The 25,158-nt window shown below is 39.5% G+C and overlaps 2 protein-coding genes and 1 long non-coding RNA gene across 4 annotated transcripts; 2 read left to right on the forward strand and 1 right to left on the reverse strand.

Moving 5' to 3' along the window:
* Window positions 1-4,973: 4,973 nt before the first annotated feature.
* Window positions 4,974-17,008, forward strand: LOC118495295. The gene is made up of 3 exons (XR_004897661.1): window positions 4,974-4,988; window positions 16,634-16,635; window positions 16,930-17,008. It is a non-coding gene; the product is annotated as an uncharacterized LOC118495295 (long non-coding RNA).
* On the reverse strand, window positions 8,566-18,990 carry LOC116048027. 2 transcript variants are annotated; one of them, XM_036002341.1, is made up of 7 exons: window positions 18,732-18,989; window positions 16,576-16,725; window positions 14,439-14,562; window positions 13,942-14,030; window positions 13,458-13,602; window positions 9,899-9,979; window positions 8,572-8,930 (listed from the first exon to the last, which is right to left on the reverse strand). In XM_036002341.1, exons 2-7 carry the CDS (start codon window positions 16,621-16,623, stop codon window positions 8,821-8,823), a joined length of 597 nt encoding a protein of 198 aa, XP_035858234.1. In that variant the 5' UTR covers window positions 16,624-16,725; window positions 18,732-18,989; the 3' UTR covers window positions 8,572-8,820. The 2 variants fall into 2 exon arrangements, with proteins under 2 accessions (XP_031152958.1, XP_035858234.1); XM_031297098.2 differs by lacking the exon at window positions 16,576-16,725 and having other exon boundaries at window positions 8,566-8,930; window positions 18,732-18,990.
* A 415-nt stretch (window positions 18,991-19,405) lies between these two features.
* LOC116048026 lies at window positions 19,406-24,590 on the forward strand. The gene is made up of 4 exons (XM_036006203.1): window positions 19,406-19,414; window positions 20,513-20,908; window positions 21,188-21,643; window positions 21,913-24,590. Exons 1-4 carry the CDS (start codon window positions 19,406-19,408, stop codon window positions 23,110-23,112), a joined length of 2,061 nt encoding a protein of 686 aa, XP_035862096.1. The 3' UTR covers window positions 23,113-24,590.
* Window positions 24,591-25,158: the final 568 nt, after the last annotated feature.

Consider the following 25,158-nt stretch of genomic DNA (forward strand, 5'->3'; position numbering starts at 1 on the left):
CAGACATCAGCCAAGGCCAACGGTGCATTCACATGCCCTTCCGTTGGTCCAATTTCCGGAGTTGGGAAGTCGTGTTCATGAGCTTAAAGCTGGAAAGTGGAAACAACATGGACACCCCAAAGAATATGAGTTGTATTTTCTTGCTCAGAGCGCTTAAACAACACAGTGATAGCTGTTTCCAGTATTTGTGTGACAATGAAGAGCAAAGACTAAACGAATTAGGTGAGCCATGAAATATGATCTGGAACTGGAATTTTTCCGATTATTCTGACACCACATGAATGCTAAAATTCAAACTCTCGCAATGTTATTAAAGGTATAATATGTAGGATTTTCCTAAAAACAAAACAATATTTTCTAAATTAAAACAATTTATGGACTAATACAATGTGCGGGACGAATGTGGGCGTCCACAAAGAGCCTTTGGGCCCCACGTGGGTGGGTAGCCCCTAGCCAATAACAGGGTGCAAATTGTGCAGCCCACTCTTATTTCCAACCGCCGCTTTGCCCCTCAGCCATCTCATATCGACGCACATGTTAATCTGACAGACACACAGAAACAGATAGGATGAAGCTCTGCATTTTCTTCTTCTTGTGTGTGTGTGTGTGTGTGTTCGCTCGCGCGTGTGTAGAGTGCTTTAGAACATAACCGTGTTGCTCAGCTATGCAGCGTCTACAGTTAATTTAAAATGCGGCTGCACGTGTTCTAACCGGAAGTAAAACGTATGAGCACATTACACCTGTTCTGCAGTGGCTCCCCATCAAAACTAGAATTGATTTCCGAACTCTGCTACGTATACAAAGCTCTAAATGGCCTTGCACCTCAGTACATACTCTGTGCATACACACAAACCAGCAAGAACCCTCAGGTCCATGGGCAGAGAGAGGCTGCCTTCTGTATTTATGGCCAAAGTAGATGGAACGCCCTGACCTGAGGACCTGAGGGAGGCCCCGAGACGCACACACTTTTAGTGTGTGTGTGTGTGTGCGCGCGCGCGCGCCCAATGCTAAGCTGGTGGTCTTGTGAGTCACTCTGGGCGACATTAAGACTGGAAAGCAGACTTGAATTATGCATCACACACTGGTTCCTCTCTCTGCCTGTCCTCCTCATTTCTTCCCTCTCTCTGTCTGCTACTATCCACATTTATTTCTCTTTACTCTAATTTATCCTCTTCCTCTTTCATCATCTCTCTCTCTCTCTCTCACTCTCTCCCTTTCTTTGTCTGTCTTTCTTCCTTCTCTCAGATCCCTTTTCCCTTTAATTCTCAATGTTTGCTGTTGTTGGAACCATGCGACTAATTTTAGCACTAAATAACAGCTGGGGGGATGAACTCTGCATTTTCAAGACACCACATGCACATGCAAAGTTGGAGCAATGGAGACGTTTCTTGACTCTGAACTCAGCTCTCAGCTGTAATTATTACAGTTACTTCTTAGGATGTTATGTGTGTCCTTTTTGGATGCTTTGTTGATTTTATTTTATGTTGATTTTAGAATGTTTTTTTCTGTTACATATTTGTGTTGTGAATAGTGCTGTCAGTTAAACGTGTTATTAACGCCGTTAACGCAAACCCATTTTAACGCCGTCAGTTTTTTTTATCGCAAGATTAACGTTCTTTTTGGCCTCACATGCTGTTGCAACAACTAGTAACGTTAGAAAAACTACAACACCCCACCGGATCTAGCTAGACCGGAAACAAAACAACAGACACACTTGTTTGGGCTTGCGAGCCAAAGAGTAGTACATACCTGCTTTTCACCGAAAATCGCCGTTTCGAATGGGAATCGAAGAGTTTTTATTTGGGGGGTTAGCGGTGCTAATACGGCACCGGTGCCTTAACGACCATTATCTAAGCGGACCGAATAGCAACGTGGATTTCGGTGCCTTATTTAGGTGCCACTTAAAGGACAATTCTGGCGCAAAATGAACCTAGGGGTTATTAACAGATGTGTACCCACTCTGTCACTCTCTGGGACATGTTTTCATGCTAATCAAGTGTGTTTGTAGCTTGAAAGATGCTAGCGCGGACCGCTTATTAGCTTACAACGCTAGTATTCGGGGCACAGGGAAAGTAAAAACAAATCGCTATTTATACCACTAAAAAGGCTCAAAATAACACTAAACTTCAATGGTAGCATAATGAGGGTCCCTAAATGTTAACCGAAGCATTAAGAACATTGTAAGTGTACAGACAGTTTATTGAACAAAGAGCTGCGGGAGCTCCGTGAAAGGGCTACGAGAGAGAGAGAGAGCTACTGGTAGTCAATGCCACAACACAGCCTCGTCCTTCGGGAAACTGGTGGTGTACCTGCAGACATTGTGAAGCTATGACCACCGAACAGGAGTGTCTGTGTTGCATGGAGTGGGACCTGTTGCGTCGCGACACCCAAGAGACGCAGTGTTTTGTTCAGTCTGAAGATTTCCCCTCTCTGATAAACAGGGCTGTACTTGAAACTTATTTCCATGTCCCGAAAATAAATTGCAGACGGCGACCCAGACCGGAGGGACCAGATGGACAGTTATCCACTGAGTAAGTACACTAGACAAGTTATGCAGAGTGCGATTATTTCAGATATAATGAGCAAATTGCTTTTGATTTTAGTTTGCATTGCCAGCTGTAATTCATGACTGGTTTTCAAGACGCCGGCGGCATGTAAACATGAATGCGAGTGTCTTTATAATGTATCTTTTCAATAAACTGTCTGTACACAAAGTTCTCAATGCTTCGGTTAACATTTAGTTTAACAACAAGTGTGGTGATATTTTGAGCCTTTTTAGTGGTATAAATAGCGATTTGTTTTTACTTTCCCTGTGCCCCGAATACTAGCGTTGTAAGCTAATCAGCAGTCTGCGCTAGCGTCTTTCAAGCTAAAAACACATTCGATTAGCATGAAAACATGTCCCAGAGAGTGACAGAGTGGGTACACATCTGTTAATAACCCCATGGTTCGTTTTGCGCCGGAATTGTTCTTTAAATGCCTGCGCTTTTCTCTGATGCTCCAAAAACGGTGTTTCGGTGTTAAAGTGTGACTGTATTTCACTGTAGAGGATTTTAACACCAGACTGTAGCTGCCGTTGTCTGAAAAACACAGACTCAGCCTCGCCGTGCATTCAAATTTATTGTAAAATACCCTTTTCCCATCCAGTGGTTGTTCTCGCTGTTTTGTGCTTTTTATTGTTTTATATTTTTTGAACATACAAATACAATTGAACAAGGTTCTCGTTTTTTATATATATATATATATTAGGGCTGTCAAAATAACGCATTCATTTCGATTAATTAATCTGAGAAAAAATAACGCAGATTAATCTATTCCATATTGATGTTTGACACGGAGCCGTTCTAGCCCCCATTCGACTGTAAAATGAAGGAGGGAGACGAGAATGTGCTGCCTGGATCATTGATTGGAACATTTACTTGTAAAAATCTTCTTCCTGCCAACCCTGGCTACAGAAATCTGGTGACACTGATATGTCTGCACTTCTCTCTGATGCTCTGAACGCTAGTTAACACTACACTCGACAGCAGCTAACGTTAGCCTACCGCTAGCTAGTAGCTGGATTAAACCATAGACAGTATATAAGAACATGGATTAAACACGGTTACAATGCTGACAGCTAACGCTAAACGGTGTAAAGTTTGACTGTGTTTTACTATAGAGGATTCAACACCAGTATGTAACAATCTGCAGCTGCCGTCCAGACGGTGCGTTCAATGAAACTGGTAAACTACAGCCTCGTGGTGCATTTGAAGTTATTGTAAATGTCCTTTTCCCATCTGGTGGTTGTTTTTGTCGTTCAACAGCAATTTACTAGTGAAATAAGTTATTGTTATTGTTATACATTATTATTAAATCATTTAATTTTGACCATATGGCCTTAGCAATAAACAAGCCGTTCTTTAATGTCACCAACTGTTGTTTAGTACCCTTTTTTTTTCTTTTCTTTTCTTTCGGTTCAGTCACCGTTAATTATGTATGCGATTAATTTTGATTAATTAATCAGAGTATGTAATTAATTAGATTACATGTTTTAATCGATTGACAGCCCTAATATATATATATATATATATATATATATATATATATAAATAAATAAATCTTTCGGTTCAGGCACCGTTTTAAAAGTATCGTTGTATCATGTTGATAAGAGCATTAAAATGAGAAAAAATAATGGGACAAAAAGAAATCAAGGGCATTTAGAATGACATTAATGCGATTAATCGCGATTAAATATTTTAATTGTTTGACAGCATTAGTTGTGAAGCAACAGATTGTAGCACTATGTCCAAGACAAATTTCCCCTCTGGGACAATAAAGTGTATTCTATTCTCCAAACAATAAAACATCAAACTGAATAACACAATCCTTTCCAAATGATTGAGTCCCTGCTTAGTAATCAATGATGTAATAAATTCTTCCTCATCGTTGTAATAAGATTGCTGGAACCACATTTCATGTGATCTATTATAATATTCAAATGTTTATGCAGGCTGAACTTTCATGCTTGCTCTCTGTGTTTTTCTTTCTTCTGATAAAATTATTTAGGAATTTCTTGCCCTGTATCACAATTCACAGAATGTTTCTATATTTATTGTGTCAGGCGTGAGCATGTCAAAGTTTCTAAGACTGTAGCTGAGATTAAGGTAAATAGAAAATAAACTTTCTTGATTTGATGCTATAATTGCAGCACAAGAAACGTTGCGAGGTAATGTAAATTGCCAATTTTGCCTTGCGGAAGAATGGAGACTGTCAAAAATCCATTCACACGACAGACGGTTATGAAGGAACAACAGTATAATGAATGGACACAACTCCCTGCTAATTGCACCATTCATTGCCTCCAAAACATTGCCATTTATAATATGAACTCTATTTTCAGCATTTCTGCTTTTTACTCTGAGATTGTTAAATCCCAAAACAAAGTCCAAGAAGCATTATTAAAAGGTACAGTTGTGTTCAAAATAATAGCAGTGTGATTTAAAAAAGTGAATAATGCTCAAAATCCTTAGAATAGCTTTTAATTCCATAATATCATTGCATTGGGAACACTGCACATTCAATTGCAAATCAAAACATGACCAAAATTGATCAAGTTTGTGTTATACCTTTACAGAAAGTGAAGAAAAAGGAATATTAGGCTGTTCAGCAGTATTTGCATTTTTCTTTACAAACTCAAACATTTACTGTATAAACTGAAAAACGTCTCAAGGGTTTGCTTTACTTTGAATCACTGCACTAATATTTAGTTGCATAACCATTATTTCTGAGAACTGCTTCACATCTGTGTTGCATGGAGTCGACCAACTTCTGGCACCTGTGAACAGGTATTCCAGCCCAGGACGATTGAACTACATTCCACAATTCCTCTGCATTACTGGGTTTTGCCTCAGAAACAGTATTTTTGATGTCACCCCACCCCAAGTTTTCTATGGGATTGAGGTCTGGGGATTGGGCTGGCCACTCCATAACATCAATCTTGTTCATCTGGAACCAAGACTTGGCTCGCTTACTGGTGTGTTTTGTGTCATTGTCTTGTTGAAAGACCCATTTCAAAGGCATTTCCTCTTCATCATAAGGCAACATGACCAAGTATTTTGATGTATTGAAACTGATCCATGATCCCTGGTATGCGATAAATAGGCCCAACACCACAGTATGAGAAACATCCCCATAACATGATTTTTGCACCACCATGCTTTACTGTCTTCACAGTGTACTGTGGCTTGAATTTAGTGCATGTTGGGCATCAGACAAACTGTCTGCGGCCCCTAGACCCAAAAAGAACAATTTTGCTCTCATCAGTCCACAGAATGTTGCCCCATTTCTCCTTTGGCCAGTCAATGTGTCCTTTGGCAAATTTCAACCTATTCAGTACATGTCTTTTTTTCAGCAATGGGACTTTGCGGGGGCTTCTAGCTGATAGCTTTGCTTCACATAGCCTTCTTCTGATCGTAACAGTACTCACAGGTAACTTTAAGTCTTCTTTGATTTTCCTGGAGCTGATCATTGGTTGAGCCTTTGCCATTTTGGCTATTCTTCGATCCATTCGAATGGTAGTTGACTGTTTTTTCCCACGTCGTTCAGGCTTTGGATGTCATTTCAAGGCATTTGAAATCATTTTGGCTGAGCATCCTATACTTTTCTGCACTCCTTTATATGTTTTCCCCTCTCCAATCAACTTTTTAATCAAAGTCCGCTATTCCTCAGAGCAATGTCTGGAACGACCCATTTTGCTGAGTATTTCAGTGTGAAATGCACTATAACCAGCATGCACATCATTTGCTTCCTTCCTGCCTTAAATATGGGCCATAACTGACCTCTGTTTCTTCAGAATCAATCACCTCACTAATTGAACACAGCACTGCTATTATTTTGAACATGCCCCTTTCAATTACAGATTCAATTGCACAGAATGAGCAGCATGCATGTCATGACTGTTGGGTCTGTTGGTTTTGTATGACTCTACAACACTTACTAGTAAATTATTTGCCATGTAGAAATATCACTTCTACCAAAAAATTTGATTTATGAGGTTAGTGATGTTGGACTGCTATTAATTTGAACACAACTGTATGTAAATAGCTGTCATGCGGTGAAAGAGGATGTCAGGTGTGTGGAGGTAGCGCTATCCCCTGTTTATCATAGTGTTACAAGGCTAAGCTAACATGGGCTCGTACAAAAAAATGTTGAATATTTTGAATGTTTTAATGCATTGCGTTACCACCACCAACTGTCATTCTGGAATAGTGAGGGATTGGGGATCGCCATAGGATTGTTTATGGCGCCACCTGGGAACAAAATGGGGACCCACTCGTAACAAACGTAGCGCTACTAGTGTTAAAAACATGGATTTTGTTCAATAATAACTTAACAACTTACAAGTTTTTTTTTTTTATCTTTCTTTTTATAATATGTTAAATTAAGCCGATAGTCGAACCTCGGGTTTAAGAGGAACAATGCGGATTCCGTCCTGGTTGTGGAAAAACGGATCAGATCTTCACTCTTGCAAGGATCCTGGAGGGAGCCTGGGAGTATGCCCAACTGGTCTACATGTGCTTTGTGGATCTGGAGAAGGTGTATGACCGGGTCCCCCAGGAGATACTGTGGGAGGTGCTGCGGGAGTATGGGGTGAGGGGGTTCCTTCTCAGGGCCATCCAATCTCTGTACAACCAAAGCGAGAGCTGTGTCCGGGTTCTCGGCAGTAAGTCGGACTCGTTTCAGGTGAGGGTTGGCCTCCATGTATTTATGGACAGGATATCGAGGCGTAGTCGGGATGGGGAGGGGTTGCAGTTCGGTGGGCTGCGGATCTCATCGCTACTTTTTGCAGACGATCTGGTCCTGATGGCATCACCGGCCTGTGACTTTCAGCACTCACTGGATTGGTTCGCAGCCGAGTGTGAAGCGGCTGGGATGAGGATCAGCACCTCTAAATCTGAGGCCATGGTTCTCAGCAGGAAACCGATGGAGTGCCTTCTCCAGGTAGGGAATGAGTCCTTACCCCATGTGAAGGAGTTCAAGTACCTTGGGGTCTTGTTCGCGAGTGAGGGGACAATGGAGCGGGAGATTGGTCGGAGAATCGGCACAGCGGGTGCGGTATTACATTCATTTTACATTAGACCAAAAGAGACTCTTTTAAAAAACAGTACCCTTTAGCTTCATACTTTTTAGTGTGCATGCATTTTGGAACAGCCCATCAAAGTGTTCTCCCCTTTAAAACCACACGTCAACCTGTTCCAGAGCCCAAGTTTAATGTGTGTCACGCAACGTTTTATATTGGAGCCATAGTTTTAATATGATCACGCTTGTTCGCTCATATCCTTCATATTCTGAGAAGGTCAATGACAGTTTCACATTATTGTCTTGGAAAGCTGAGTTTAAATATGTATGATATAAAAATATCACACAGAGAGGTGATGTTTGTTTCTCATTTGCAAAATGATGAAACCTCATTCTAACAGAAAATTACAGCACCATATGTGCTCCACAGCAAGCCCATCTTCTGCGCACACACACACACACCACAAACTTCAATCTCTCTCTGCATTTGTTTCTTCCCATACAGAAATGTAATATATGTCAATATATGTAAATTACATATATAATGTCAGTGCCCATGTATGTCTGCTGCCTATATGGGAATATATGCAAATTTCATATATATAAAATACATATACATATGAAACATATTTCAAAATATAGCAAAAATGGCCGTTTTCATATAAGTGCCATATATTTTCCCGTATATGCACATAAATGTTTAATATATGTAAGACGCATATATGTATACATGCATATATGTACTTATTTCCATAGTACATACTTTCACTTATATTAGGGATACATATATGCCTCTAATATGATGACACCATGTACTTTCACTTATATTAGGGATACAAATATGCTTCTAATATGATGACACCATGTACTTTCACTTATATTACGGATAAAAATATTCTTCTAATATGATGATACCATGTACTTTCACTTATATTAGTGACACAACTATGTTTTTATACAGCCTGCACATATATTTGTACTCATTCCACAGAACACACAATTCCAAGTATTTTCAAATACAAACTTTACTGAATTTTTTTTCAGAAAATACTTGACAAGTACAAACAAGTACAATCTTTTCAAGTAAAAACTTTACTTCATTTAACTTTAGACTTTATTTTCTTTTTAAAACCTTTTCAAAGTGCTCACTTTTTTCCCTCTATTACATTTTCAAACATTTTCAAACATTTCTAAACTCACTCACTGGGGAAACACATTTCTCATTTTAATTTTAAACACATTTCTCATTTTAACTCATTTTTAAGTAACATTTTTCCTGGACATTGCCAGTCTTAGCTCTGCCATCTTCCCATTCAGGGCTGTTCCGATCTGGCCAGTCGAAACAGCCGAGTGCTTTGACATAACTGCATCTGAGAAGGTAGATTTTAAAGAAAAAAGTTTTAAGTATAAAGCAGACAAAACACTGGTGGATAAACTTATCACCAAGATAAAAAAAAATCTTTATTGCAGTTTCTTCTAGTGCAAGTCAGTAAAATTGAGTGACAAAGTAAGTGAGTATGCAAGTAAGGCCACACTTACACTGCAATCAGTGTGTAAGCATGGCAACCAGTTTTGCACCAATTTAATTTGCAGGCGAGATAGGGTCATAGTGCCAAACACCACCACCACCTCTCATCGAAAATAACTTTTTTTTGGAACGCCGAATGAACATATACATTGAAAATTTCTGGGATGCACTACCTGCAGCCCCATGAATGATTGTCCATTTGTTCACTGATATCTCCATGGGTGTGGTTCGGACACAGGCACGAAGCCGAAAGGGGTGGTGGTAGCACAGCAGTTAAAGGGATACTCCACTTTTTTGGGAAATAGGCTCATTTTACAACTTCCCCAGAGATAAAAAGTTGAGATTTACCATTCTCGAATCCATTCAGCCAAACTCCGGGTCTGGCAGTACCACTTTTAGCATAGCTTAGCATAGATCATTGATTCTTACGAGTCCATTAGCATCTCTTTCAAAAAAAAGAACAGAGTTTTGATATTTTTCCTATTTAAAACTTGACTCTTTTACAAGTTACATCGTGTACTAAGACCAACGGAAAATGAAAAGTTGTGAGTTTGCGTCTGCAAAATGCATAAATGTAAATGAAGGCTGAGTGCCGTAGGTTTTAGGTAGGTAACCACTTTTAAAGTTGACTTCGCTCAGCGTTGGAAAATGGCTGTCATCCTGCTACACAGAAAATTAATCATGTACAGCCCTGTGCACAGGATTTTAAAATATTGTCAGCACAGTAGCTGATTTGACTGAGTCTAGACTCACATCACTTTAAATACAGACCTGTGGCAGATGATGTCAAATAGCAAAATCATAACTTACCCATTATAGCTTTTACTTTTATTTCATCCAGGCCGCTTCTTCTCTCCCCATCTCCCCCCTTCCAAACCTTGGATTCCCCTCCTGAGGGAAAAAAGTTGTTTCTCAGTATGAAAAATAACCAGTATATAGTTTACGTTTTCATTATCAGCAGCATGACAATCAAAATGGTTGAAAACAGACACATACACACAGTCGGTCCATTTACACGCACAGCTTAAATGGTAAATTGACTGCATTTATATTGCGCTTTTCTACTCCTACGAGCACTCAAAGCGCTTTACAATGTATGCCTCACATTCACCCATTCACACATCAGTGGCGGAGGCTGCTATGCATGGTGCCAACCTGCCACTGGGAGAAGTTTGGGGTTCAGTATCTTGCTCAAGGACACTTTGATGGGGTCAGGCAGAGCGGGGTTCTACCACCTGCGCCACCATCGCGCCTTTAATCAAATTATTACTAATAATCAGGCTAAGACCTGAATTCCAGTATAAGGCACGTAACACAAATCCTATGAAAATGTTATATATAGGTTCCATTGGAAGAAGGGGCAGAAGGCAGACAACACGGCACACAGGGTTCCTCCAGTCCAACTTCAGTTCAATTGGTGTATACTGTACATGCACAAGTTATTTGACTTTCAATTCAGACCTGCCAACCATGAAGACATTTTATGAGTACAACTGCCCCCCCGAGCGCGCGCGTGCACACGACAGCCCGCCGCCAATGTTCGCTTCACCGTTGCCCACCCACCAGTGAGAAACCTAACACCATAATACATAATAGACACATGGCGTTTGCAATCTGAAAATGTAGGTGGAGAGGGGATAGATTATGATAGGCTACTATGAGTAGGTCACATTCCTGCATATTGTTACAAATATTATGAATTACGTCTCACACACACACACACACACACACACACACACACCTAGATATATGTAATTTATATTCAAATACATTGTTTGGCTCATCACTACCTCCTAGATTACAATAAATTATTATTACTGTGTAGAAGAATGGAGTGGATGAATGGCCGTAGGTGTACTGAAACTAAATGTTTTCTTATATCCTGTCCAATTTTGTGCCCATATATTTGTTAGTCTAGCCAATAGGAGGCAGAGAGAGCTAATAAATAGGCCTAAGTACTTCTGTGTTAAAGATGAGAGTCAGACCAGGTAACACATAGCCTTCTTCTGATTACTAAAGTAGTCTAAGTAATGATTTACTCATAAAGCAACTTTAAATAGGCCTAAAGCAACTATGAAAAAAGCACAAGATTGAAGCCTGGCAGACACGATTATAGGCTAATAAATAACATGGGTCAGATATTTTCAGATAGGCTTTTCAAAGGTTGACATGGGTGACATTGCATTATGTCAGTTGCCATCACATTGGCCTAGCAAATAGCCCTACTGTATGCTATGCATCATTAACTGAGCTCATCACAGCTGGACTCCCTGTTATGATGTCAAGGTCATTATTTATGTTCATAAATTCAATTAGGCTAAAAATACTCTGTTACCTTTACGTTAATCAGCATCTGGCCTGTCTAAAACCTTCTAGTTGTCTAGCCATTCCACCACTTTTCTAACTTCCCCCAACTAATGGGAAGGATGGCGGGTGTGATAGGCTAGCCTACTGACACTATGAACGTTTTGTTTCTTATCATCCTTTTATTTTTAATATCATTATGTTTCGGGGGGTGGGGAGTATTTGCAAGAGTGTATCGCTGCAGCCTGGAGACCTCCCGTCTCATTCCTGGGCATGTCCAACGCTAAACTCAGATGTTCAGAATACGACGGTAAACTCAGATGTTCAGAATAGCCTACAAAATCGTGAATTATTTTCTAAATGAAGTCACGGTTAACTTAGCGGGCATGAGAGGCATGAGACGGGAGGTCTCCAGGCTGCAGCCATACCCGACTCGTATTAACCATACCCGAGTATTTGCGTGTGGGACTGTGTTCGTTACCTGTTGTCCCTTCGTGACTGATATCGTTGTTTGTCTTGCACACGGTGCAGAACGCGTGATGAGGTAGCCTGGACATGTGGATTCAAGGCCTTCTCTCCCAATAGCTGTCAAGTTTCCGTAGTTGGTTTCCGAACCTTTTTTTTGAGGCGGTTCAGTCATGGCATACAAGCCTACAGTTATCCGGCCAGCCTAGCTTGCTTGAGGCACTGAATTGAATTAAACGTGCGAAGCATTTGGCTAGGAGGGGCAGGTGGGCGGAGGGTTAAAATGCAGCGCTCCGATTGGCCGAAAGCTTTTCACTCCACTTACACGCTGTGGCTGAGCGGCAGAATCAACGTCATATAGATTGCATAGAAACTGAAACCGGCGAAATGAAAGATGCAACAAAATCATACATCCATGAACAAAATGCGTACCTAGAGAGCAGGCAATCGTACAAGCGTACATAAGGGTCAAAATGCGTGCCGAGTACAAAAAATGCGTACATGTTGGCAGGTCTGTCAATTGCATTATCTGGGTGTCTTAATCGGAATATGAGTAGACCAGTTTGGTTTGATTCCAATCAGTTCAGTAAGGTAGTTCTTGAGCCAGAGTGTTGGTCGCTACCATCTAAGGGCAGTAAGGCACATTGTGATTCCTGGAATGGTAGTATAGTGGTTAAGGAACCTGGCTAGCATGCTTATAGCCTTAAAATTGTTCTTTCAAAAGTATGTGCTCATTCATGTGTAATTACTTCCACCTACTAATCAAAGTATTCTCCTAAGTGTAGAATCTGCTATTCAGAATACATACGCGCAATCCATGTTGCGCCTCCATCTTTGAAATACATTCGCCAACAAGGGACATTCCTGGAAATTCAAGCTCCACCTTTCGCGCTTTAATACCAGGGGGAGATTAGTCTCGCGACTGCCGGCAGATTTGAAAGCCTGTTGAAGATGGAGGATCACACCTATTCTCGAGGATGTGAAAAGGAGTCACCAAGGAAGCGAAAAAGAGAATTATAACGACAATGCGACAGGAAAAACAACAAGACCAAAGTTAATATTGGAGTGGCTTTTCCAAGATGGAAAGAGCTCGTGAGGAGCAAAGATTTTAAAAGGGAACGCCAAAGTTGCCTGCTTTCTTCTCGACAGGTAATTCAGCTTCGTCTAAATCTATACAGTCTATGGTGTAAATTCGAAGTTTTATAGTTGCTTGGCTAACTATAGCATGGTTGTGCATAACGCTATAACGACGTCTAGGATACTTTTCCTTGCGCCGATGAAAAAGAATTGTCTAGGCTACGTTGTAACATAAATCTGTGTGCTATGACGGATCACAGGCAAAGGACACTCTAAATTGTAGTTATTTTTCATTGCTTTTGCTTTGTACTGGAAGCCATGTTAACCTTTACATGAAACGGCCACCGTAGGAGTTAAAACGAGCTCGGAATGGGGGGGCTAGAAAGTAATATTCAGTTGGTTGTCATATAGAATTTCACCGCTAGATGGGAGAAGTTTTTATACAATGTAGCTTTAACATAACAAATGTGACCATGGAATAAGCATTTTTAACCACACTCTACACTGCACAGACAATACTAACCTCTCAAATTACTTTTGACGAGTGTTTCAATGTCAAACACCCCAAGCAGCAAAATCCTTGCCATTGAAGTCCCACTGGATGCCTGGCAAGCAGAGCGCCACACACTTCGCGGTACGTAAACACCTGAACCCGGGACAATTTCTTCCTGTTGAACAAAATAAAATTGATAGGCTTAAAAGTTTTATTTCAGTATAGTAAACAAAATATCCAGCATTCCAGATTTATGTACAATTGACTGTTGAAAGTCACTTCCCAATAGTATTATGACAAGCATTCCTGGTCCCTACTGTCAATGTTGGAGATTTCATATTATCAATAAGTAGTGTCAAAAAGAGCCATTGCCACAAGGTACCAGGAAATTTGGGAGATTAGATAGGACAAATTTACAGTAAATTGTATTCGACTATGACCAATTAATATAGAAGACAAGGTGATGCAAGCAGTTCACATACTTTACAACAGCACTACATAAAAAAGTACTCACTATTTGAACAGGGTTTGAAGGGCTGGGGAGAGATCCTGGACTGCCGAGGTGCATGGAGCTATTGAGCATTTCTTTTATCTGAGGTATCTCTGCATCAACAGGAAAAAACGGATGTGAAAGACTGTAGCCAATAAGTATAAGAATAGAAGTATACTCTTTTGATCCTGTGAGGGAAATTCAGTCTCTGCATTTATCCCATCAATGTATTAGTGAGACACACTGTTGAAAACATCACGCTTCTTATCAGTCCTTTTAAAATAATGAGGCCATCCTTAAAAATATTGCAGTAACAGCAAAAAAAGAAAAAAAAGGGTCGGTAGGTAGGTCTATTTTTTTCTAGATTCAATGTAAAAAAAAGTAACATTTTTGTCATGGTGATTAAATAGCAGGTCGAGTGTTATGATCTGGCAAAATAAAAGCCCCGGCTATTTAAGTTTTCCTGTGTGTATGTGTGTATATATGTGTGTGTGTGTAGAATGGAAATATAATACATTTACCTCTGAAGATGAATTTTTTTATTTCTAGCAATTCTTGACGTACAAGTGAGAGCTCGTTGTCACTATTTTCTGCTTGTTCTTCCAAGGAAGCTAGGATTTCTGCCCGTTGATTGTGAATGGCAGCCTGTGGCAACATATAAATGAATTTTTTTAAATTAAAACATACAAATGATTGCCGTAGTTATATATATCATTATGCTTACAAGCTTACTGTATGACATTTTTGTCCCAAGCCACCTAAAATTTATAAACAATAGTGTTGCATGGGAGGGGGGATGCGGCATATTTGAAATGAGCTCCGGTTTTGAAGTACAAACAGTAGGCAAATCTGAGCAGCTTGTTTTGTAGTTTGTTTGTAGTATGGTACATAGTAGATATAAATGATATAAGATGGTTATGCAAGCATGCAGTATTGTAGGTTTATATATCACCACTTACCTGCCAACCTATAAGAAATTTTATGAGTACTATTCCCCCCGAGCACAAGCAAGAATTGGTTTTTAACTTAGCCCGTCAATATTCATTTTAAATATCTTCTCTCTCTGTGTGCGCGAGTCCGTGTTTGTGAGAGAGCTCGCGCAGCACTGATACGTTGGTAATTTTTAATCCATAACTAACTAATGCGCTAGTTTTCATACAAAATAAATATGTAACATGATTAGGTACTCCAGTTATTATTAACACAGTAACGTAACACATGCAGGCTACGTTTCTCAACACTGAGAATGAATAAATAAATGCCTGTTTCTCCATATTCACACTTACCAGTCATCCACAAATCACAGCACATTCATAATCACAAAGACATAGCGATTTTAATTTTATTTAGCTTTATTGTTCAGCATTACTTGAGCATTTTATAATTTGCATGGCCGAATTATGTCTTTCTCTTATCTGAGTAACCATGAACGAATGATGGTGTATTTTAAAATAATCCATTCGATCACTCCCGTGTGATAATCGAATCCATTTTAAGTTAACTCAATACAATATTTCAACTTTCCACATCCACCCCAGCCCGTTTACCTTCAGGAATCAGAAGTACCGTGACTGACTACTGTAGCTAGTGTAAACGCAAAATGCGTACATGTTGGCAGGTCAGACTCTGCACTCGTTACTCCTTTGGCGCAGCTGCGCATTGTAAGCAGTCTTAAAGGGATATTCCACCATTTGGGGAATTAAGCTCATTTTCCACCTCCACTCGAGTAAAACAATTGATTTTTACTGTTTTGGAATCCATTCAGTCGATCTCCAGGTCTGGCAGTACCACTTTTAGCATAGCTTGGCGTAATTCATTGAATCTGATTAGACCATTAGCATCTCGACCGCATCACACTTAAAAGTGACTAAGATTTCCAGAATTTTTCCTATTTAAAACTTGTCTCTTCTCAAGTTAGAAAGTGCAATAAGTGTAACGGAAAATGAAACACGGCAATTTTCTAGGCTGATTTGACGGCTCATTCTGACGTAATAATCAAGGAACGTTGCGAACGTACCATGGGCGCAGTGATTTCACGCAGCACCTGAAAATAGTCCCCATAGGCATACAAGCAATGAGCCTACGGGGCCTATTTTCAGGTGCTGCGTGATATCACTGCGCCTGCTGCACCCATGGTACGGCAGCAAAGTTTCTTGATTATTACGCCAGAGAGTATAGTTCCTAGCCATATCGGTCTAGAAAATTGCAACTTTTAATTTTCCGTCTGTCTTAGTACACAATGTAACTACAGAAGTGTCAAGTTTTAAATAGGAAAAATATTAAAACTCTTTGGCCATTTTTGATGCTAATGGGCTAATCAGATTCAATAAATTACGCTAAGCTATGCTAAAAGTGGTACTGCCAGACCAAAACGGTAAAAATCTATTGTTTTACTCAAGGGGAGGCGGAAAATGAGCTTAATTACCCAAATGTTGGAATATCCCTTTAAATCTAATTTTGGCGGTTCTGTGCCATCATCAGCTCATTCAGCTCATTTTTTGGCCATATCGCCCAGCCCTAAAGCTTGTTAATGATGTGTTTAAACGAGAAACAAGCCAAAACAATTCAAATCTCGTCATTATGGGTACAGGGGGTGTCGTCAAATATCGTCTTTATGGGGTAAAGAGTTAACTGTTAGTACATTAAACAAAAACTCACTTTGGTTCCACTGACTGTGGCCACGGCAGTAGGGGGGGTCATCCTCATCCTCCCACAGACGTTTGGCAACACGGATTCTCTTTCCCACAATGGCGTCTTCGGAATCTTTCTTCGAACGTTTGTCCAACTTTCGCTCCAAAGTATTCATGTCTATTGCAGAGAAATATCAGTCACCACTGCCACTAACACACTGATAGTTACCAACAAGTGTCTGAGTTAAAGAATAATGTAATGCCCACTCAATATGATATTATCACATTATCGGTGTTCCGATATGAGTGATCTATTTGTGATAATATCACAAACAGATCACTCATATCGGAACGCCATTCATTAACGTTATCAACAAGTCAGGTCCTTTGGACAAGTACATTTACATTTCACTTGTCCATGCACAAAAGTCACTTGTCCGGGTAAAGATTCATCATTTTATGATAAAAAATGGTTTTGCTAATGCAGAATTCGAACAAACCGCCGTTGAAAGCATCCAAACACTATTAGCATTAATAAAATACTAAGTCAATATATTGAGAAGTCAATATTTTACATTTTCTCATTACTTTGACATTCTTAGTTTATATTCTGAGATACTAAATCAATATTTTGACCAGAGGTAGTGGTGACTTAAACTTGAACTTATACTATATCTAAAATAATTTTGTAAACATAACAATGGATTTTGCCACTAAATGTTGGTGTTAACTTTTTTTATTTTATACAATTTCACTAATTTCTACCCAGCAGAGGCTGATTAAGAGATCCTTTAAAAGGTGTAGCTACTTTACTTGATTATTACCTGATATTTAATCTGCATATTATTTATTTATTTGTTTCAAAAAGGAGCACAAAACGACCACTGGATGGGAACGGGGTATTTTACAACAACTTTGAATGCAGCACGAGGTTGGCGAGGCCAATTTCAAGTGAACGCAACATCTGTGTTGCTTTTCTGACGACAACAGCAGCTGCACCATAGACATGAGCTGCACACTGTCATACGTTACTCTCCAGTGAAATACAGACAGACAAAATTTTACACCGTTTAGCTGTCAGCATTTTAACCGTATTTACTCCAGCTGCATGTTAGGGGAGGGGATACACATTATATCAGGTGAAAAAACGGCCTGATATACTGTTGATCCCCTCTGTAACTTATATGGCAGACAGGTGAACAAAGCGGTTAATCGAAAAGCCATATTAAACTAAATTAAATTAAAACAGAAATCACGTTAGAGGGCAGGGAGGGATGGGTTAGCAAAGACGATGAAAAAATATGGTTCATTAACCTGCATGACTAACGAAGATAGGCCTATAGCTAAGGAGCATGTCAATGTGGAACTTTGGAAAACACTGTCGATTAATCCACAATAATAAACGACGCATTAACCAATTCACACGCCGCCTTAATGTAACAGACAAATACAAGTATTTATGTAGATAAATGAGACCCTTACTATAGAAAACCCTGTCGAGTCTTCTACTATGTAACTTTTAGCTGCAGCTGTAGTTCCAATGAGACAACCTGTAGGGGGACCGAAGCTCCGCTCCGAGTGCACGCGCTACCGCGGCCAGGGGATACAAATCTGGCGGGGACAAGTACCTTGGCACGACACCGGTCACATCGTCTCTAACAGTCCGCTCACGGTGAAGTCCTGCACGGATCAACAGCTGGCGGCTGCTCGCTCTGCCTGCATGCTGCGGTTCAGCGGCTAACGAGCGAGCTAACTGCTAACAGACACCGCTGCGGCCAACAACCAATACACATTCTGTCATTATATATGTCATTTATAAAAGGTTTCTAGTGTCAGTCTATTGGCCGTGCAGTGGCTGCTTGATCTTTTTCCATGATGAACATAGAATGCTGCTACGTCAGAGCGGCCAAAGCCTCAAACAGCTTCCCCGGACTTTCTGACAAGAGCCCTTGACCGGGCGGCCAGAGCTTCTTTACAGCTTAAGTCGGCGGCGGTGTGGATGTACAGTTAATGTCGAGCCCTGCAAGTCAAAGAAAGCTTTTTGCCTTAAACTAAACACATATAACGTTAACTAAACACATTTTTGACAACGTAGTTTCGTTATAAATTATCTATTTATGTTAATGGAGCATATGTCCCTGTGTAGCTAACTAATACAAAGCAGTAAAAAAAACGTTAACTTACCTCCAACTGATTGAAGGTAGCCATATAAATGGGGAATCCACCTTTTGGTCGTTTTCCCACACCCCACTCGACGGCAAATTCGTCTTCGTAGGTAATCACGCCGTTTAGAAAACTTCCCAGATCAAAATTTCGTATGTATTTAATGTGAACAATACTAAATTTCCCCTCATCGACCCCGGCACACCATTTCACAAGCGCATACATGTCTTCTCCTTGTCGTGTCTTTAACGTTTTTTCTCAGGTTGTACGCGGGTGTTGCTATAGTGACAGAACTGGTTACTAGGGAAATTGCATAATTTCAAAAAAAAAATCTCGGTTCAAATATAAAATTCTCGGTTCAAATATAGATACATTTGATAGTAAATGATATTTTGCAAAGGAATTCTGGAGATTTATGTTTTAGGTTTTTCTTTTCTTTTTCTTTTTTTAGAAGAACTGGTTTAATGAAGATAATTTAAGTGTAGGTAAATATATTATTCTGACATGCACTTCATTTCAGAAGGTGGCGGTAATGCAACCAGACGTTGTTTGTCAACTGCCGTAACAAGAAGAAGAACAATAAGGTTCAAGTGATTTCAGAGCTATGGAAGACGGTATTTTGATTTTAAGTTCATAATGAAGTATCGAAAATACCTTACCACGGGTGCAGCAGTTCCTGCGCGAACAGCACGTCGATGGAAAAGGTAAGTGCACTACATAGATAGCTAACTTTAAAAGACAATTGCGTGCATAAGACATAACGTTAGTTACCTTAGCAATTCTCGCTAGCTAACTTGAACTAGCAAGCATCCTTCGATTATTATTATCCGTTTCTGTTAAATTTAGAAAGCTTAAGAAAAGGGAAAACTTGAGTATTATTGACCTTTTCCGCATTTCGTTCATGAGAATTGTTTATGTATTACCAGGGGTGGTCCGTGTATCTGATATTCAGTTAAAAAAAAATGAGGGAAGTGACTTTGTTTTTATGGTTTATCTCTTCACCAGTTTGAAAACCAATAAAGAGAAAAGCACACTTTTTTAGTTTTTCATTTATTTGTTTGTAAAGAATAATAAATTAACGAGAAAGTACACGGAACGTTAGGTAGGTTCAGAGCCATAGAAAGATGGCTCTGGGTAGGTTTAAGCTTATTGTAGCCGTGCAAAGGAGACATATAGGACATGTAATGTTAACCAGGAGAACAAATGCTGCTGTATCTAATGATTGGGGAAAAAATAACAAGTATAAAGTATACATTTGTAAGTGTGTGTTTGTACTGAAGTTTTAGCAACCTCAAAGTGGTGTTTTTTAAAAATCCGTTCATAAAAATATCTACATATATGTGTAAACATGGCCTTAAAGACAATTATAATATAATAAATTGCCAAAACCTGAAGGAACGGTCAAGCTTAGTGTTAAAATACAATGTTAATTTTTTTCTTATTTTCTTTTTTTCAGGTCAGCAGCATGTCCAGGCTCCCCAAGGAGAAAAAAAGTAAGTCACTTTACATGGAACACAATGGAATTCTGTCTAATTCTACACTGATCTGTGTCAGGATTGTAGACTACCTGCTACCATTTTTACTATTTTACCTGCACCAAGTTTATAAATTCTAACCTAGTTATAATGTTATCTTTGCAGTGTATTAGCTCTAGCTCGTGTTTAGCCATTTTAAGTTGGAAAGTTATTGTACAAAAACATCATGTGTTATCAGAGATTAAGGAAAAATGTTGAATTGAAATACTGCCTTGAAGTGATATTATTATTTTCATAATAATATGAAATATTGGTTTCCTATTTCAGCTATGTGATTCTGCTGTTACCCTAAGTGATCCTGCACTCGTCTCCTCTGATCCTGCACTGAACTCACATGGTCCTGGTCCTGCACTCGACTCCCGTCATCCTGGTCCTTCACTCGACTCACTTAATCCTGATCCTGCACTCGTCTCCTGTGATCCTGCACTTGACTCGCATGATCCTGCACTCGTCTCCTGTGATCCTGCACTTGACTCACATGGTCCTGATCCTGCACTCGTCTCCTCTGATCCTGCACTGAACTCACATGGTCCTGATCCTGCACTCGTCTCCTGTGATCCTGGTCCTGCACTCGACTCACATGATCCTGATCTCGCACGCGTCTCCTGTGATCCTGCACTTGTGTCGCCTGATCCTAATTCTGCACTCATTAGTACTATATCGGTAAATGTTAATAGCTGTCTCTATATCTATAAATATTATATAAAATAATATTATAATATTAAATTCTTTAAACTACTCCCGGTCACATATTAAGGCTCGTTTTTGCTTATTTGTGAAATCTCAACAAACCTGAATGTTAATTGTTATGCAAGTTTTACTTTATAATAGTAAGATTAATACACTTACTTTATCATTTATCAAACATGTTGAATTGAAATACTGCCTTGAAGTGATATTATTATTTTCATAATAATATGAAATATTGGTTTCCTATTTCAGGTATGTGATTCTGCTGTTACCCTAAGTGATCCTGCACGCATCTCCTGTGGTCCTCCACTCGACTCCCGTCATCCTGGTCCTGCACTCAACTCACTTAATCCTGGTCCTGCACTCGACTCCCGTCATCCTGGTCCTGCACTCGACTCCCGTCATCCTGGTCCTGCACTCGATTCCTGTCATCCTGGTCCTGCACTCAACTCACTTAATCCTGGTCCTGCACTCAACTCACTTAATCCTGATCCTGCACTCGTCTCCTCTGATCCTGTACTCGACTCACATGGTCCTGCACTCGTCTCCTGTGATCCTGCACTGAACTCACATGGTCCTGATCCTGCACGCGTCTCCTGTGATCCTGGTCCTGCACTCGACTCACATGATCCTGATCTCGCACGCGTCTCCTGTGATCCTGCACTTGTGTCGCCTGATCCTGATTCTGCACTCATTAGTACTATATCGGTAAATGTTAATAGCTGTCTCTATATCTATATCTATAAATACTATAAATATTATATAAAATAATATTATTACATTAAATTCTATAAACTACTCCCGGTCACATATTAAGGCTCGTTTTTGCTTATTTGTGAAATCTCAACAAACCTGAATGTTAATTGTTATGCAAGTTTTACTTTATAATAGTAAGATTAATACACTTACTTTATCATTGATATTTGGAATCGTTGGCTGAAATAAAATAACATTTTAAATTTCTTTGTGTGTTGCAGGTCTGTGAAGAACCTCCCCTCTCATTCATACCACCAGTCCACCAAACCTCTACAAACACTTCCTGTGCAAATGGGCAGGTATGGCAAACTGCTACTGTCGAGGATACAAGAAAACAGCATGAGTTGCTACTTCTTGCTTTAAAACTCAAGCATGGACTGACTGATGAAGCTTTAGAAGACACACTTAAAGTTGTTAACGTTATAAGTCAGAGGCATGCTGTGTCATCTACCAAACATCACTTTTACAAAACTTTTGATGACTTGAAAAGAAATATTCAGTTTCACTACATATGTGAGGGATGCACAATTTCTGTAAACATTGAGGGAGAAAAAGTGGTTTGTCCTAACTGTCAATATTCTTGTAGTGTAGCCGATCACATGAAACAGGGGCACTTCTTTATTGTTTTTCCACTAGAATCACAATTAAGGAATATGATGGAACAAGAGGAACTCTTCAGCCAGTTGACTAGGCCTAACAGTGGTGCTCACTCTAGCCCACTGACAGATATCACCGATGGTGAGCTTTACAAGAGGGTTAACGGAAATATTGAAGGCCAATCTGAGCATCACGTCAATCTCACACTAACCTTTAGCTGTGACGGGGTACCTGTGTTTAAGAAATCTTCTTACAGTATTTGGCCACTTCTCTATACAGTCAATGAATTACCACCTGATTTGAGAGCAAAACAAGTCATGTTGTCAGCCTTATGGTTTGGTTCATCAAAACCAAACTGTAACACATACTTATCACCATTTGTGAAAGAATGCAATCAATTGCTTACTCATGGGTTTGAGTGGATCAGTGCAAATGGTATTCGTGGCCGGTCCAAAGTATTTCCCTTGGTGGCAGTATGTGATTCTGTTGCAAGACCGATGATTCAAAATTTTAAGCAATTCAATGGAGAATTTGGATGTTCATACTGTTTACAAAAAGGTACAGTGGTTGAGAAGGGTCAAGGTCATGCACGGGTCTATCCTTTTAAGTCTAATACTGAAAGCAGAAATCATGGTAGCAGCCTAGATTTCGCTCGAGAGGCTATAGAAAATCACACTACTGTGAAAGGAGTGAAAGGACCGTCTATTTTGTCCTTGATCCCATCAGTTGACCTGATACAAGGTTGCGTACCTGACTACATGCACGCCTGTCTTCTTGGTGTTGCAAGATCTATGACTTATATGTGGGTTAGAAGTGACTCATGAAAACCCATGGTATGTAGGAAGGTGTATCCAAGAGATGGATCAAAAACTTCACCTTATCCAACCACCCTCCTGTGTTTCCAGAGTGCCTAGATCACTGCAAGAGAGAAACTATTGGAAGGCGCATGAGTGGTACATGTGGCTTTTCTACTATAGCATCCCAGTGCTTAAAGGGATCTTACCAGAGCGCTATCTAATACACTGGACACGGTTTGTGAAGGCTTTGGCATTGCTCTTAACTGAAAGTGTCACCTTGCAACAAATTCAGGAAGCAGATATCATGCTTAGGAGATTTGTGATGGAAATGGGGAATCTCTATGGTATACAAAACGTGTCCTATAATGTCCATCTCTCTCTTCACCTTGCACAAAGTGTGCGAAACTGGGGTCCTTTATGGGCTCATTCAGCTTTCACATTTGAGTCATATAATCACAGCCTGCTCAAAATGATCAAGAGCACACAAAGGGTCCCTTTGCAGATTGCCAAAACATTTCAGTTACAGAAGGGTCTGCCCTTATATGCCAAGAAAACACTTTCAAATGTATCCTCTGAATGCATTTCGGCCTTTGAAGACTTAGTCAGTCCTACACACACCCAGAGTGCAATAAGGTGTAAAGAGGTCATTGCACTTGGAGGCAGACATGAGAAAGTAAGACTTGAGCAAGATGACTACCTTGCCCTCCACAATGTAGCTAATCACATTGAGAGAGAACTTCTTGTCAGTTACCGTGACAGGGCAGTAATTAATGGTGAAGTTGCGCACTCTAAAAGACATTCGAGAGAGAGGAAGAGAAACTTGCATGTTGTAGTCCTCACAGATAACAGTATTTTCAGTGTTAATACGTTTGTTGTTGCAGACTTAGGAAGTGGGGAACGCTGCTATGCCATAGGACATTATTTTGAAACAAAGCGGCACAGTTTTTTTGCTTCATTGTCGAACCCACACCACTTTGTTGCTGTTGGCAAAAAGTTGGGACATCTGACAGCTGTTCCAGCTGCAGTTATTCAGAGAAAGTGTCTCTTTATGAATCTTCCAAACCTGAATGTTAATTATGTTTTTATGTTTTTGAATCGTAATGAGTTGACGAATTGATTATAAACAAAACAAAGGGGTCATAGAATGGAAAACACCCATTTACCCATGCAGACCAAATAGTGAAAACACATCTTTTAGAGTTTTCGCTTGTCAGTGAAATGCCAATTGATAGTTAAAAAGAATATTGTCTAACTCTGAATACCTTGACATGAAATGTCAATAGGTTAAAAAAGAATGAACTTATGTATCTAGTGGAGTCCTAAATAGTAAGAATACTGCCTGCACATGTCTGAATGTGGAATGTCACTTAATAGTTAAGAATATTGTCTGTACTTCAAAATGTCATGTAATGAAATGCCAGTTAATAGAAATGTTGTATGTACTTGTCTGAATAGTTTAAAAAGATGATACTTAATGTACGTATGTATGTAATGTAATACCTCAAACGCCAATATTTAAAATGTAATGTTTTATATCTTATATCTGAATGCCTTGTAATTAAATGCCTATAGTTGGAGATTTTGTGTCTGTATTGTGTGAATACCAAATATAGTATTTTTAATACATTTTTGACAAATACATCGACAAAGTATCATAACCATATGCCACAGCTTTAAAAATGCATCAGTATCACATGCATGTATGTTTACATACATTTATTAAATATGTGGAAAACAAATATGTATGTCACATATTTATACTTAATGTTGTCCATATATGCGAGAAACCAATACTATACTGTAATATATGCAGATGAACTCAAATATTTTCTTAACATGTTTGGACACATACATGTTCATATATGTTGCAGGCATATATTGTGTTCTCAGATAAGTCAAATATATGTATAGATATATGTCATGCTATTTGAAATATAAGTACATATATGGCCATATATTACATTTTTGTATGGGATTGATTGACCATGTAGAAGAGTTTGAAGTATATTGACAACTGGGTTATAAACAGTGACTGTAAAAAGAATGGACAAAGTGTCCGTGACGTCACCCATT

This window comes from Sander lucioperca, chromosome 1, assembly GCF_008315115.2.
Source record: "Sander lucioperca isolate FBNREF2018 chromosome 1, SLUC_FBN_1.2, whole genome shotgun sequence".
NCBI classification, from domain to species: domain Eukaryota; kingdom Metazoa; phylum Chordata; class Actinopteri; order Perciformes; family Percidae; genus Sander; species Sander lucioperca.

Bases quoted from the DNA above. Each gene is read 5' to 3' on its own strand.
- LOC116048027 (XM_031297098.2), bottom strand. From the start codon at position 18,935: ATGTATGCGCTTGTGAAATGGTGTGCCGGGGTCGATGAGGGGAAATTT. The intron at 14,563-18,731 runs GTAAGTTAACGT...ATGTTGCCACAG, and splicing joins CTACCTTCAATCAGTTGGAG to GCTGCCATTCACAATCAACG. The intron at 9,980-13,457 runs GTTAGTATTGTC...TTTTTCCCTCAG, and splicing joins CGTCAAAAGTAATTTGAGAG to GAGGGGAATCCAAGGTTTGG.
- LOC116048026 (XM_036006203.1), top strand. The intron at 20,909-21,187 runs GTAAATGTTAAT...TTCCTATTTCAG, and splicing joins CACTCATTAGTACTATATCG to GTATGTGATTCTGCTGTTAC. The intron at 21,644-21,912 runs GTAAATGTTAAT...TGTGTGTTGCAG, and splicing joins CACTCATTAGTACTATATCG to GTCTGTGAAGAACCTCCCCT.